Below are 14,470 nucleotides of genomic sequence, written 5' to 3' on the forward strand. Positions count from 1 at the left end.
ATCTACGAAAATGCGCATAGTAAAGAAGCAAATCGGATGTACTCTAAATCGAACTTAACAGATTCTGTGAAGATGAAGTCAAGAGTTGTTATCAAAGAAAATCAGAGACCGGCAATAAACATCACGTCAAGATTTTCAACACGTCAAGTTCATTTCAATAACTTTATCAAAAAAATCACAACTGTATTTCTTAAATCATTTACACTTTACATCTATCAAGTTTGTCGGCACAAATGCCACTTTGTCGAAACTTGCTTTTCTACTGTATTGAAAATTCTGTCTTGAAATGTCTAATAGATACCCATAAAATCATCAACTACTGTAAATCCAAACTTGAATCTAATCTGTAGATAAATACACGAGATGTCAGGTTATTCGGCTTATTAACAATCGCAATAATTAACATAATAATATTACATCAATCAATTTTTCTTTAAATAAAATAGTTGGATAGAATAATAATGAATCACAAAATTTCGTCATAAGTTGTAAACTATGAAACAAAACCCCATTCTAGAGCGTAACATACTTTTTGGGAACACCAAATGAATTATAATCAAAACATATTAATTCATTTTTCAAGGAAAGCTCTGATGTTCATGGTTTTTCAACGATGATCTATTTATTACGCATCAAAATTCATTTACCACGGAAGGCCAAGTCCCAGAGAAATGATTACATTTCATTTTCATACCCAGAAGTTAAAATCATATTTTCCCCCTGAATCCTTGATGAAACTTTGAACTAATTGACATTATTCACAAACATGTTTGAAAATTCTCAATGCTTAAACATTCAAGCAAAGTGTTCTGGAAAGCAAAATGCAAACTTCCTTCAACTATATACCTGAACCAGTTTATCAGCTATTCAAAACTACTTCCCTTTAGTCACAGTATTTAAAATTCCGAGAAAAGTCATGAGGTCTATAACCTATCAATACTTGAGACCCCGCTCACAAGCTCGACTCTTCATCTGTGCAGCTTCTTTCTTCTTCCTTCACGTCTTCTTCGGCTACATTGTTTACGTACGCATGAGCAACGACAACATTATCCTTTGCAGCATCTTCACTTTCTTTCACTTTGCAACTTTCGTCGACGTTTGTTTGGATCTCCTTCTCAGCTTCTGCAGAGATGCTAGAGCCTGCATCGTTTTCAGCGGATTGAGACCCATTTACATTAACGTCAGCAACAACTTCATACTTAGGCCCATTCTGCGCTGCTCCAAAATCTGTTATTTCCATATACGTGTGGTGTGCTCCTGGAACAGTGTTGCTATTAGCACTTTCAGTGCTTTCTGAAGGCTTTGAATCCTCTCGGTCTCTCCCTTCTTCTATCTCCAATTCCGAAATGAAAACGGGGAATGTTTCTTCAGTTTGCTTGCATTTATCCCAAGGATGGCTTTTTTCTTTCTTCTCTGAGTTGTTCCCTGAAATAGGTCATTATAAAACAAAACTATTTGATCTAACACGTCAAAGAAACACATGTGCAACAGCAAATCGCCAGTTGCATGAAAGTTAAATAGATGAGAGTGCTAACGCTGAATACAAAATTAAAGACCAATACCCAATAACAATTAGATATAGACAAGGCCGAAGATTTTGATTTCCAGTATGGGAAAGAGAAAATAAAAATTCTAGGTCGGTTTTTGAGACACAGTGGTTTAAAAAATCCGTCACTTACTGTCAAAATTGTGGGCAAGTGTGACAGAAAAGATAAACCTTCTAAGAAAGCTTCAGGAGAAGGATGTTTGGTAAAACTGTTAAGGGGAGGCCATGATAAAAAGTGCGGTTGAAAATTGTGGTTGTCAAAGCCCAAGTTCGGAAGGATACGATTGAAAATGAGAGAACTGTGGTATATTTATCAACATAAAAGCTTAGCAGTTTTGTACAAAGGTGGGATTGGTGATCAAACAATAACGAAAGATTGAGACACCCACTTTATGCAGCTTTTGAAATTTGTCAAATGAAAGTTTCAGATCCTACTTGTAAGAAATACATGTCGAGATCTTTTTGTAAAGTGATGACTTGCATTTTTATTTGTTACTAAAATACTGTGCTGCCATTGGATAAGTCTACATCTAGATGTAGACTAGACTTGCAGTTTGGAAATGCATCCGTTAAGGGAGGAGGGGGGGGGGGGGGGCTGAAGTCGTATGGCCTATGTATAAGCCTTTAGAAAAGAGTACTTGCAAGCGAAAAAACTCGTTACTGATACTATCATCAGTAACCATAAAACTTCTTAGAATCTTTATCGAACAAACACACCCGGAGTCAATAACTCCTGTAATGCATCAGTTTCTCTACACAATTCCATCTACTGCCCTTTATAAAAACTTTTGCATCTAATATTGTCTTAGGACTCAGAAATGAAATAAATAAATGCATTAAACTTACTCAAAATCAATACCAGAGTAACAATAAGAACTAGAGCCATCACAGAAGAACCAACAGCAATTTGGACGACAACCTTCTTCTCATTTTCACAACGATTTCCAGAATATGGCGAGACACACCTTTACATTAAAAAAAATAAAAGAATTATTCCCACGAAAGCTCCCTGAACTTAAAATACTTTACCTAACCAGCTGGCCGCGATCATTCTACCCATATGGAGCATGGATTTCAGCGTGTAAAGATCGCGAGGTGATCGGCAGTCACTACTAGAAACTGTTAAGACGAGAGATGGTCGATTCATGTATTGTTTCAATTCACATACTTCAAAATGATTGAAAAGTAAGACATACTACATGTAAATAAAGTAAGACATATCTATTTATGACCCTTTAAGGCCACATGATTCCTTTTTAAGAAATTACAATGGCAGAAAATTTGCACTCCTAAATATTATTCAACAATATTTCTGTAATTTCTCAAATCATAAATACATATCAAAGACTGGGTATATAAAAATATCCTGGTGTAGAGTTTTCGATCTATGTTCTGACGTTTTCTAATCTGAAAAATGTCAGACGAAAAGATTTAGTTTACTCTAATGTTTGCTTCTTTCAAAGCCATTTTCAAGTTTTGTACCACCAAATAATTGTTTAAATATCAAAGAATAAATTTGGTTGCACAAGTTCTTAAGCTATCTGTTGCTATGACACACGTTTTTTACCACTATCATAAGTTCCAGTTGCATCCCAAGAGCATGCATATCATCTAGAATTGATCTAAAAATTCTAGGACATGAGTGTGATGTATTGGAATCGAGAGTTAATCATATTCATAGAATTATTCATAGCAGGGCCTATTTTAAGAAATTTTTAATACTGCACAATTATAACTACATTTTTTATAGGAAATTTTGTTGTTGCAATTTTCGGAAATTTCTAGTCATTTCGTTTTGTTTTAAGTTTTGATAAGAGAGTCTTTCTGATGGTCATACGAGATTTGCATTACATGACCTCTATATCGAACTGACGGGGAAAATTCACATTTTGTGAACAAAGCGAGAATCTGGGATAGCGGCAATTAGACATTTTCACAAATCCCAAAATTCAATACTGCACATTTTCGAAATCAATACTGCACATTTTTAAATTAATACTGCACAAAGTGTGTAATACTGCACACTAAAATAGGCCCTGATTTATAGGTGGCTTCTAGCCATTTTCAACCAGCTGTCTTTACTGTACAATTTACAAAAAACATAGAACGAAAAGAGACTAATCCAAAAGTACTGCAAGTGAGCACTACCATTGACAGTCGAGACTGCCATATAAGAGTCCTCTTGCCTACAAGTTGTCTTATCCCGTTGTTACACAGACAGGTTTAAAAAGTTTATGAAAGCATGCAAATGCAAATATGGTGCGAGAATGACTCAGTTGTTAGAGGCCGCCACTAAAGACCAAAGTCCCTTGCATGACCAAACTTTCACCCAGAGCGAGGAGAGTCGCCAGCTCTCTGTAATTCCAGTCGTAGGAATCACGAGGTGTGGCTACATCGAGAGGACCAGGACATTGCTCGATAAGCAGAAGCTTCTCAGTGTCCTAAGAACTACCTTCGGATGCTAAGTAGAAACAAATGCAACAAATACAATACCTGCACACTCTTCCATTTGGGCCTTGCTTACACGTACCCTCGTGGTAGCAATAGAACTTTTGACAATCCACTGCAAAAAATAAGACTTGTTACAGTTTCAAGGATTTGATACATAATTATGAATTATGAACTGTACGTTATCCCTTAGCTAGCCAATTCTAACAAAATACTGGTTTTGGTTCTTTAAATCATTTTTCACAAAAAGAAAATTAAAGAAAAACAACGTTAAACAAAGTAGTTAACAAGTTCTAAAACATGAACATTAAAGAAAAGGAGCACTAAGAGGTGATAATAACCCTCCTTCACAGCGGCTATTGAGCATCAATAGCAACCCTAAATGGCTATAAACGTCTTTTTTGCAGCGGAACTTGATCTTATGGGAGGTGTCACACGCCTCCAGTAGCGATGGTCCTCATGAAAGAAGCCGTCCCTAAGGTGATTTTCCATCCCCTCCCTAACATTGAGGATGATATTGGGCTAAACGAGCTGGCTTTCATAAATTTCATTTGGTAGACGTTGCATAAAATTTGATTAAAGTTGTAATGAGAACAAGTGTGCCCCTCCCCATATTTTTGCCAAACTGTTATTCTTTAAAGAAAACAAAATTATATGCCAACAATATGTTTTAAAGACGATTTCCTACATGTATAGCATTGGACCTATCAGTTCAGACCTATCAAAATTTATAAGAATAAGACCAATAAGATTACGTTCTACATTGTCTCACAATAGTAACTGATGCCCTACAAACAGAGCGGTACAAACTTTGGCGTCATAGAGCTATGTTTTGCGTGAAGAACATAAGCAACAGAAGCAACAGCTACATTGGCAACAGCAAAAACAGCAACAGCAACCACTTCAATAGGAAAAAGAAACAGAACAGAGGCAAAATACTGGTTGCACTATGCGCATACTCACATTCACATCGGCCGTTTCCGCTGGCCCTGTAATAACCGAAGTTGCAGATGCAGCTCGCGTGGGTTAAATTCCCAACACATCGCTCGAATGAGCTTTCGCATTTCACTTTGTTGCAAAGATCTGAAATACAAGAACTCGATGCTAAGCCATGACAACGGAATTTCGAAACGGAAAGTATTAGATATTGTTCACGTAAGGTGGAAATTTGACGTTTAATAAATTTTAATTTTCAAAGAGCTAAGAAACAACAATGAAGGTTCCATTACTCACTACTCAGAAAACAACCAGGTAAAGAATGGTCTCCTTTGTTGTACCTTTTATTTTCATCGTAACATTTGTTGCTAGAGACTGTTCTGATTCCAACTGGAGACAGAAAATTTTCCTATTCAGAAATTTACCTTGATAGGCGTAAGATTCATAGGGGGTGGGATGGCTTCGGCCCCCCTAATCAGTTAAAAACGCATCTCAGTCTCCATTCGGGCACTTACAATTCATCTATAATATTTGGGCAAGAACCATACTAAGCCCCCTAACCTTTTGACAACCGATATGCTTATGGTGACCTACACACCTTTTGTGGCCACCTTTAGCCAACATCGGCAGATTATTGAACATTCAAACTATTCATTGGACCATCAACTAACGTCTAAAGGTAATCTAGCTCCTCTTCCACGCTGGCTCTATCGACCACGGAAACAGTTGCGGACACCTGGGGGGCGAAGAGGTGCGGTCGCCTGCCCCAAATGTTTATGAAAAAAATGGTCTTTTGTTGTAAGACAAAGGCCAAATGTGACGTCATCTTATAAAAAAATCTGGCTTGCCCCTAAAATAGTTGGCCAAGTGTCCGTCACTGCATGGAAATGGCTCTGTTTTGAAAACGCTGAAAAGATTCCCTCTTTGATTCTGGGTGGAAAGTCTTTCTACAAGAGCACGATAAACATTGCAGGACTGAGACTGTGCAGGTATATTTTTTAACGTTTTAAAGATGAAAGACCCCTGTAAACTGTCCTCTTGACAGTTTTGAATTTCTTCTTCCAGTTAAGCCCTTCGCCTACAATGATTATAAGTGATTTTATTTTCTCACTAGTTTGATATCTGAGCCCACGTAACTAGATTATATAAGGGTACCCTGACTTTCTAGGATTGGCACTATTTTTTCAAATGCATGCTTACAAAGAAATGATCAATTATGAATTAGGAATTGACCCCAGCCCCCCCCCCCCCCCCCTGGGAATTTAGTTTGAAATCCGCCACTAGGCTGAAAATCCAGCGCAGAACAGCTGAAGGAAGGTATATGTATATTCTAAGTCTTAAAAATGTGAAATTTATCTACTGTTAAAGAATAATTTGAATCAAATAAATCCCTAGCATTCCAGTTGATGAGTTGCTAGACGATTTTATCTCGAGATCTTCCGTCTGAAAAAACACGTTTATTCTATCGAAGAAACACTAATCAAAGAATTGAACTGATGATACTGTAGAGTAGACCATGATGTTATATCTGCTTTATTTAAATGTTTTGTTTTGTTATTATACATACTACATATGTTGCATTACGTTATTAAAGCGACAGGGAATTTCTCTACCTTTTAACTTTTTTAAATTTTTTTTAATTTAAATTTTGAGCCGCCCCCCCCCCACCCCAGGAAAAATAAGAGTCGGCGCCTATGCATCGATGTCAAAGTCACTTGAACTTCAACAGTAAACATGCTTACCTTAGAAATTTCCAAAGACGTTAAGGTTGTTATAAAAAGTGAGGGCCAAGAAAACAGCCCTGAGGAATGCTACGTCCTGGGAGCTGGTTCACAATCGTTGGCGGCACGTTGCTGCCTTCCGTTTTTAAGGATGATTTGAACTTCGAAACCAGTTGCTGGAATGTTCTCGAATATCGTATTTCCTCCTTTTTCTAACAAAGTTTGATGGCCATTGATATCCAAATTTGAAATTCTGTGGGCAAGAAGTCCAATGCTGTGCTAGGACAGCTTAGCAAATGGTGGAAGTAAGATCGTGCAGCTTACGATCACAAGGTAACAAAGAACTTGAATATATCTCGTTACGATTAATGCTTGCAAAAACACCAATGTATAAAATCCTTACATGGTCAAAATCCTTCCACGATCAAATTTGTTTCACAGACTAACAGGACCCCTCCCCCTCCCCCCTTCCTTGAGCACATTACGTTCAGCATTCACCAGTGCCCCTGCGCAGTATTATGACACAAACATTTTTCCCTTTCATCTAGTGTCGGAAGAAAAATGGGTGACTGTCTCGGACTTTTGAACGACCCATGTTACAAATATGTTAAAAACTTAATTCCTAAATAATTCTTTAAAACTAATAAGAATATGATCATCCTATATTAGTTTGCGTTTTGACTGTGCTTGTAAATCAATTTATAAAAGGCAGCCTTGTGAATTTTGTTTCTTGAGAGAAGCAAAGTCACGCAAAGTAATTGAAAGATGTTTTTAAACTGCCAAGAGTCCTTGAGCCTCTTCTTTATTTTGAAGTGTTTCATTCACTGCGCGTAAGGTTTCAATATCAAACGCAAAACCTGTCCAATCTAGCACATTTTATCAGGCAGGCCTAACTCTCGATGTTGAACCATTTGGACCAGTCAAAAGGGGTGTTTTCCTGTGTTTTCCATCCTTCGAATTCAGTAAGTCCTCTGTAGGCAATTGATAATCAAATTGGCATAGTATCGAAAACTAGAAAGTCTGTTTTCCCTCATCATTTGTCTTGTGTTTCATTAACTTTAACATTTGTGATAATTTCGTTATATCATTCCTTACATACTCTACAGTTAATGTTTATGGAATTTCGAGATTGACTTGGACTAAACCTTAACAAGGAAACTTTTATAATCAAATTGTTCAAATCATTACAAATTTAACTCTTCAATTGATTACATGGAGAATAAATGACAACAAACATGGTAGGAACTATGTAAAAAAAAATGAACATGCTAAGCTATTAATTCTTATATCTCGACATAGCTAAGCGTCGAAAAATGTTCGTTGTACTTACTTGCATTTGAAATCTTTAATATAAGACATAAAAACAGGCATTTGAAAATGAATGCTATTGTAGTTGCCATCTTTTCAGCTCCGAGGCAAATCCCGGCCATTAACTTCTCCGCAGCAGCGAGGAAGTCACTAACGGAAGCGGCAGGTCACAGTTTGTACGCTTGCAATGTTGACAGAAGGACATACGGTTTGACAATGGTATTGACTCTGTACCAGTTCCCATTGTTATCTGCTTCCGTCACTTGTGTCGGGCTGCACCAGCGCTTACATTGAAGTGGTTAGCGCTCTCTAAAGTATCATCAGATTTACTCAAGGATCCATACATTCCATAGGCCCAAATACATTATAGACATAAATAATCACCATTTGATACGCCACAAAAGTCAAAACAATAATCTCTCTGAACCTTAAAGGCCCGATTGGAAGAAACACGAAGGGCTAAATTTCATTTTTCCATGTTTGATAACAAAAGTGGAAATAGGTGAAACCTCACTTTCACTTTTCGCACTTTTTTCTAAATCGTAAGGAGTTGCTTAATCAGGGCCGCAGGAGCAAGGGGGGCCTATTTGCAAAAAGTATAAACAAGTGCCCCTTTTTGAAAAATATATTGCGTGTATTTTTTCACTGCCAGATATTCTGCCTTTAGAAGCTAAGTAAAATAACTTGAATCTGGGCGTTGTTGGAGGACCATTCACTGAAAGATGCAAAAAGTGCAAGCTCCTGTGATGAACAATATTAATTGTGAAGGAGACAGCCAGTTTCGCGAAAAAATTTCTTTAGTATATCTTCAGCAACAAATGCATCACTGAAAGGTCCGCATCAAGTACCCGGCGGGCACAGACAGTTGGTCCAATGTATATCGTGTGTGTTCCTGAAAGTAGAAACTGGACCCCTATCTCTGATTCTGGGTTAAGTAAAATGTACCTTATTCTGTGACTTTGCCAAAATTTTGTAACCCTTTTCACTGAGAATATTCAAGCTTGTGCAGGGATTTTTTATACCGATTAATGTTAGAACCATTCCTTTTCTTAAACTTATGTCTAGGCAAATTAAAGGACAAGTGACACGCTTTTGGCGCCAATTTTTTTTCTTCTTTTAACTCAAAGTAAAATGCTGTATGAGAGTGTTGTTGAAATATTTTTCCTTTCTGATTTCATTTTCCTACTTAAAAACCCTTTTCAAATTATGGCGGGAATTGAATCACGTGACATCGTGACGTAGATTGTGATAATTTATTATTGCTGCTACTGGTATACAGTACAATATTAATGTTTACAACACGCTTCTGAACGAATTCAGTTCCTCTGGACCTGTCGCGTCGTGTTTCGTAAACTCTTTATTAATGACAGGAAAATTCCGAGTTATCACAATGTACGTCATAGGGTCACGTGATAAAAAGCAAAATCGCGCCCCCTGCGCCCCCTGATTAGAATTTTTTGTTCTAAACCAGGAAAAACTTACTTCTAAATGATGATCTATAAGTTAATGGAAAGAAAAGATGGGGTGAAAAGTGTGTCACTTGTCCTTTAAAAAGCAGAAATCACTAAATATGATTTTAGCAACAATCCCTTATGGTTCTTAATATATGTTAACAAAATCAGGCAGCTGTAAAACTATAACTACAACATACTGCTTACTTCATAACATTGTGTTAAATTTTTTTATGAACATGAAAAAGCTGTGTCCCTGCAATGAGTACTTGCTAGCAAAAACGTGAAAAAAGAATTAAGTTTCTTATCTAGGATTAGAACAACATACAAGACTAGATGCTAAATTTGTTGTTCTTTCTTAATGCCACCGATTTACCTAAAAAATTATCATATCAGTAAATTCCTTCTCTTTTGTGTTTTCTCTGACTGATTAATAAAGCAGATTCTATGCCCCAGATTTCTAGCTTTCAGACCTTCCTTTCTCAGAGTTTTTTGAAGTCAGATGTAATACGTTTGACCAACTGACTGAGCTCGCCGGTATCAGGTTTAAAGAGAGTTTAAAACTTGTTTCGTTCATAAGACTGATGAAATAAACCTAATCAATGATGCAAATTAAATTTTCTATGACAGTGAAGAATGTGCCCGCACCTTCAGCCGTTTGCGTAAAGATGACTTAAACATTTTGTAAAATTTTGTAGCTTTAAAAAAATATTCCATGGAGGCGAGCAAATTATGTGTTTTAGTGGCGATGGGAAGGCGCAAATACCAAGGGGGACTAAATCGTTTAAATGTACAATCAAAAAAATTAAAATCATTATTCGAACGAGCTTTCGATAATCATAGAGACTGAAACTTTGCTTTGAAAGGGAGAGGGATTGGAATTGGCATTGAAATATATAAAGACTAAGAATTCAAAATTCCATTCAGTTCATATTTTGGGTTAGATTCATTGGTATGTTTGAACACTTGTTTAGTATAATTCGCCTGCCACAAGTTTAAAAGAAGGATGTGTGCTTGCTTCTTACCCGGGGCCAAATCCACTTACACTGCAAACTATAAGGAAAAATAAGTACAGCGTGTTGTAATAGAGGTATAAATCATACATGGAGGTACAAATCATGCATAGAAAAAACTCTCAAAAAACAATACAATTAAGTATGATCATAGTCAATAGAAAAACTATTGTCAATTTTTTTCATTGACTATGTTATGTTCAAGAGTGTGTGCTCCCTAAATGGACTAAATAGGCATGTCTACTTTCAGCGAAGATAATTCTCACTATGTCCAACGTGTGTCATTTTCTTATAAATTTCTAAATTACCATGAAATCTGTACCATTTTTGGCCCTTACTAATGTTTCGAAAAAAAGATATTTGTGCCCTTTTTATTCGTTTTGGCCCCCCCCCCCTGTTCAAACCTGCGTCCGGCGGCCCTGTTAATTCAAACAAATAATAAACTTAACTAGCAACAACAATAACAGTAAATAGCATTAAAATTATACGATAAAATAAATTGCAAAAGTTTTTACAAATAATTACATTACAAAATATAATGTTTTATCATAACCGAATCAACAACAATCAATGGCGAAGAAATTTGTCAAAGTAGGACCAGGCGAGCACAGGCCAGCACAAAGAAATGGATGCCACCAAGTACATAATTTCGGTTCTTATGCTACCATACCATTTGAGGGGCTACAGCCCCTCTGTTGGAAGCATCTAGCCCCCCATCGGAGGAAATTTTAGGTTATTGTCGGAGCAAATTTGACAAAATAGCGTACGAAAACTGCTTATTTTAGTCAATTTAGCCCCCCTGTCGGAAGCTCCAGCCCCTCCGTCGGAAGATTTCTGGCACCACCTCTGCATTTGAGGGTTATTGTCAAGAAATACTACCATTTGAGGTGAGGGAAATCTTTTAACATCTTAGCTTTGACCCACTTCTTTGACCCTGACTGGATTCCGGGGGAAAACGAGCTTTCAAGCCAGATGCTCTTTGCGTTTTTAGGACCTAGCTGAGAATATTGGTGAATGCTAACAAGAAGATGACTATTCAAGATTTGAATGAACGAGAGCCAAAAATGGAAAGAAATTATGAATGGTAAAGCTGCATTGAGTCTATAGCTCATATTTTTAAATAGTGTAGGTTCCATTTTAATGGTTTTTTTACATAGCTTGTTAATAATTTGTTTATAACTGTTGTAACTTTGTTAATGATTAATAGCAACTGTTCACAATTTGAAGTATACGTTACTCAGAATAATTTTGTTTTTTATAAATGACAATGGTGGATTTGTATTCTGTAAAAAGGTTATGTTAATAGATTTAAACTCTGAAATAAGTCTACTAGACATATTCAACTTCTTAAATATATATAGAATTTAATGCATTCAAAAGAAGTTCTATCATAGAACCATGGATTTTATATTATTTAATTTATTCGATTGGCACGTGCAAGTCAAAAATTTCTCGAAATTATCTGGGCTCTAAAAATTTCTTTTTTAGCTGAACTGGGAATACGTTTCCTTCATTTATTGCCCCGGCGGTAGATTTTACTTTTTGCGAATTACCCAGTGCAGTTGGAATGCCAGAGCCTCAGAGGCCCTCAGAGAATCATTTGAAGTGAGCTCAGGGAAAGAGAATTGCAGGAAGAGAAGGAGATTCAGAAAAGAAAGGAGGGGCCAGCAGTGACCAAATGCATTGATGTTTTCATTGCAAAAATGCAACCAATGAAACTCATCGAGGTACATTTGAGCATGCAGCTCTATAAGAAATAGTTATGTGTCTACTCTTTGGTTCAGCTTGTGTAAAAAGAGAGAGGCAAAGACTTGTTTTGTAAGTTATCGCCTTTTGCAAAATCAAGTTGCTCTGATACCTTTTATTTAAAAGTTACATCTAAATCTTGAGAAAGGTATTATGAATGAAAACCTCGAATCATATGTAAATAGAAGACTTAATGTATAGGAAAATTTCTCGAAACTACAAGATGGAACGATGAAGGATGTGTGCACTTGTGTCAACAGCGACTTTGCTCGATTAACTAAGTAAGAACATCTCCCAGCTTCTTGCGTACAATGCAGCGTAAAACTGCTACTTAGTATTCTATGCTTGAGGGGTAGCTAAGCTTAATTTTGGACGGAGACGTGCCATCTTGTAATTCTGCAAAGCAAATAATATTTTAAAGCACAACAAAATCATCAAACAAATTTTGCCCAAGTCTTTTTCCCAAAATCTCAATATTGCATTTCATATTTTCATCTCTAACTGGACATTGCTAATACTAAAACTCCCTCCTAATCATTTTGCAATATTTTCCCAAAATGGTACCCATAATTCTGCATGTTTCTTCCAATGGTACCCATAGTTCGACACATTTTTCAAAATATGATACTGATGATCCGGCACTTTTCAGAAATATGTTCCTCTGAATAATGGCACATTCCAACACCTTTAAATATTTCAAGGTACCCACTCCCGAGGGTTCTAAAGCCCCTGCAAAACGACTGGACATTTTCACTGAACATGCACTGAACAAATGTCCAGCGTAAATATTGCGTCCTTTTGCCACCTTGTCCAGTCTTGTTCAGCGATGTTGAGTGTTGTTTAGTCGATTTGACAGAATTTAATTTCTTTTGTTTATATGTAGGTGTTGAAGAGAAATGTTCAGTCGCTTTTCCACTCCACTGAACATTTTCCAGTTCGCGCACGCGCAACTGATGTAGTAGATTGGATTTGGCGTTTATTTATTTTCCACATTCAAATCTTCAACACGCTTTCCTAGTCAACACCGCGCAAAAATGGAATCAACATTAACATTCAATCCGACGAAAAGCAGGAGTGTCGCAAAGAGATTAGCGATTTAGTTCCGATATGGAAAGCGATGGCCGAGAGCAAATGATTGTGTAGCCTGCGCGCAGACTAGCGGAGGAGAAAAATGATCTCATTTTTCTCCTCCGCGAGTCTGCGCGCAGGCTAGTGATTATGATGAACCTAGCAGTCCTAGCCATTCTTCGATAATCACTCTAATTCATACGATGGTGCAGTTAGGGCTATGAAAAGTGTATTTTCAAAGGTAAAGAGACGTCCTGTTGCCAGTTTTCCCGCGCGCATTCTTCAACAGGAAAAAAGTTTATTAGACATGTTCTGTCGTTTTGCCAGAATCAAAATTTTCTGGATGTCGACACGCTGAACAAAGTGAGCAATGTCCAGTGCCTGACCACTAAAATGTCCAGTCTTTTTGCCTAGGCTTAAGAAACAATTTGTTGTATCTAGTTGAAGAAATTTGTTTTTAAATCAGACCATAATCAAGAATTCTCGAGCCTCAAACTACGTAAATATGTCCGGAAAATGTGTAACTATAAGGGTTCTTGTCATGACGGTGAAGAGCCAGTTAATAACCAGCTCGTTGATGGAGCGATGGGCTAGGCCAAAGGGCCTAAGCCCCGAACAAGTAACGCACAAAAGATACTCCTTCTTTGATCTTAACTCTAATGATTCAACAGAAAGACTAACTTATATCGTGATCAACACATACTAATAACATAAACAGAAGCTAATTAACAGGACAATACGAGCGTGACAATACATGTTGAAAGACAGACACATTGCCATAAAAAGACTCACAGGACTTAACAGAACATGTGACTTTATCCCGTTACAAATGAATGAACAGTTTTCGGGGCTTGTTCAAAATAGAAAACCACCTGTCCAGTTTTTGCAGCCTCTCCTGATTATGTAACAACTCCACATTCATAACTATTATAGTGATTTATGAAAGCCACCTAAACTGATTGAACGTGCGATGGCAAAGGCAGGTTAGATGGTAATAACAAAACAACCTGCACTTTAAAGTAATTCTCCGTATGTAAGGCTAGTCATTTTACTTGGAAATCTGGTAGCAGGTGACAATTTTGCAGTAATGTGCCAGCTACTTCTCAGATTAGCTAGGGCCATAAACCCAAAATTACTCATGTTTCTCTTGTCACAATTGTAAAAGGTGCCAAAACGCCAACATGTGCGAATCCTATCTTCTTCTCATCTGTCAAATTTGCCTTTCTTTTTCAT

The 14,470-nt window shown here is 37.0% G+C and overlaps 1 protein-coding gene across 1 annotated transcript; it reads right to left on the reverse strand.

The window, feature by feature from the left end:
• Positions 1 to 115: 115 nt before the first annotated feature.
• LOC135690846 (uncharacterized) lies at positions 116 to 8,202 on the reverse strand. The gene is made up of 5 exons (XM_065208525.2): positions 7,982 to 8,202; positions 4,958 to 5,077; positions 4,040 to 4,109; positions 2,393 to 2,511; positions 116 to 1,425 (listed from the first exon to the last, which is right to left on the reverse strand). Exons 1-5 carry the CDS (start codon positions 8,079 to 8,081, stop codon positions 953 to 955), a joined length of 882 nt encoding a protein of 293 aa, XP_065064597.2. The 5' UTR covers positions 8,082 to 8,202; the 3' UTR covers positions 116 to 952.
• Between the last annotated feature and the right edge of the window lie 6,268 nt (positions 8,203 to 14,470).

The sequence above is a fragment of the Rhopilema esculentum genome, chromosome 4 (assembly GCF_057945365.1).
Source record: "Rhopilema esculentum isolate cy_ngs chromosome 4, ASM5794536v1, whole genome shotgun sequence".
NCBI lineage: Eukaryota > Metazoa > Cnidaria > Scyphozoa > Rhizostomeae > Rhizostomatidae > Rhopilema > Rhopilema esculentum.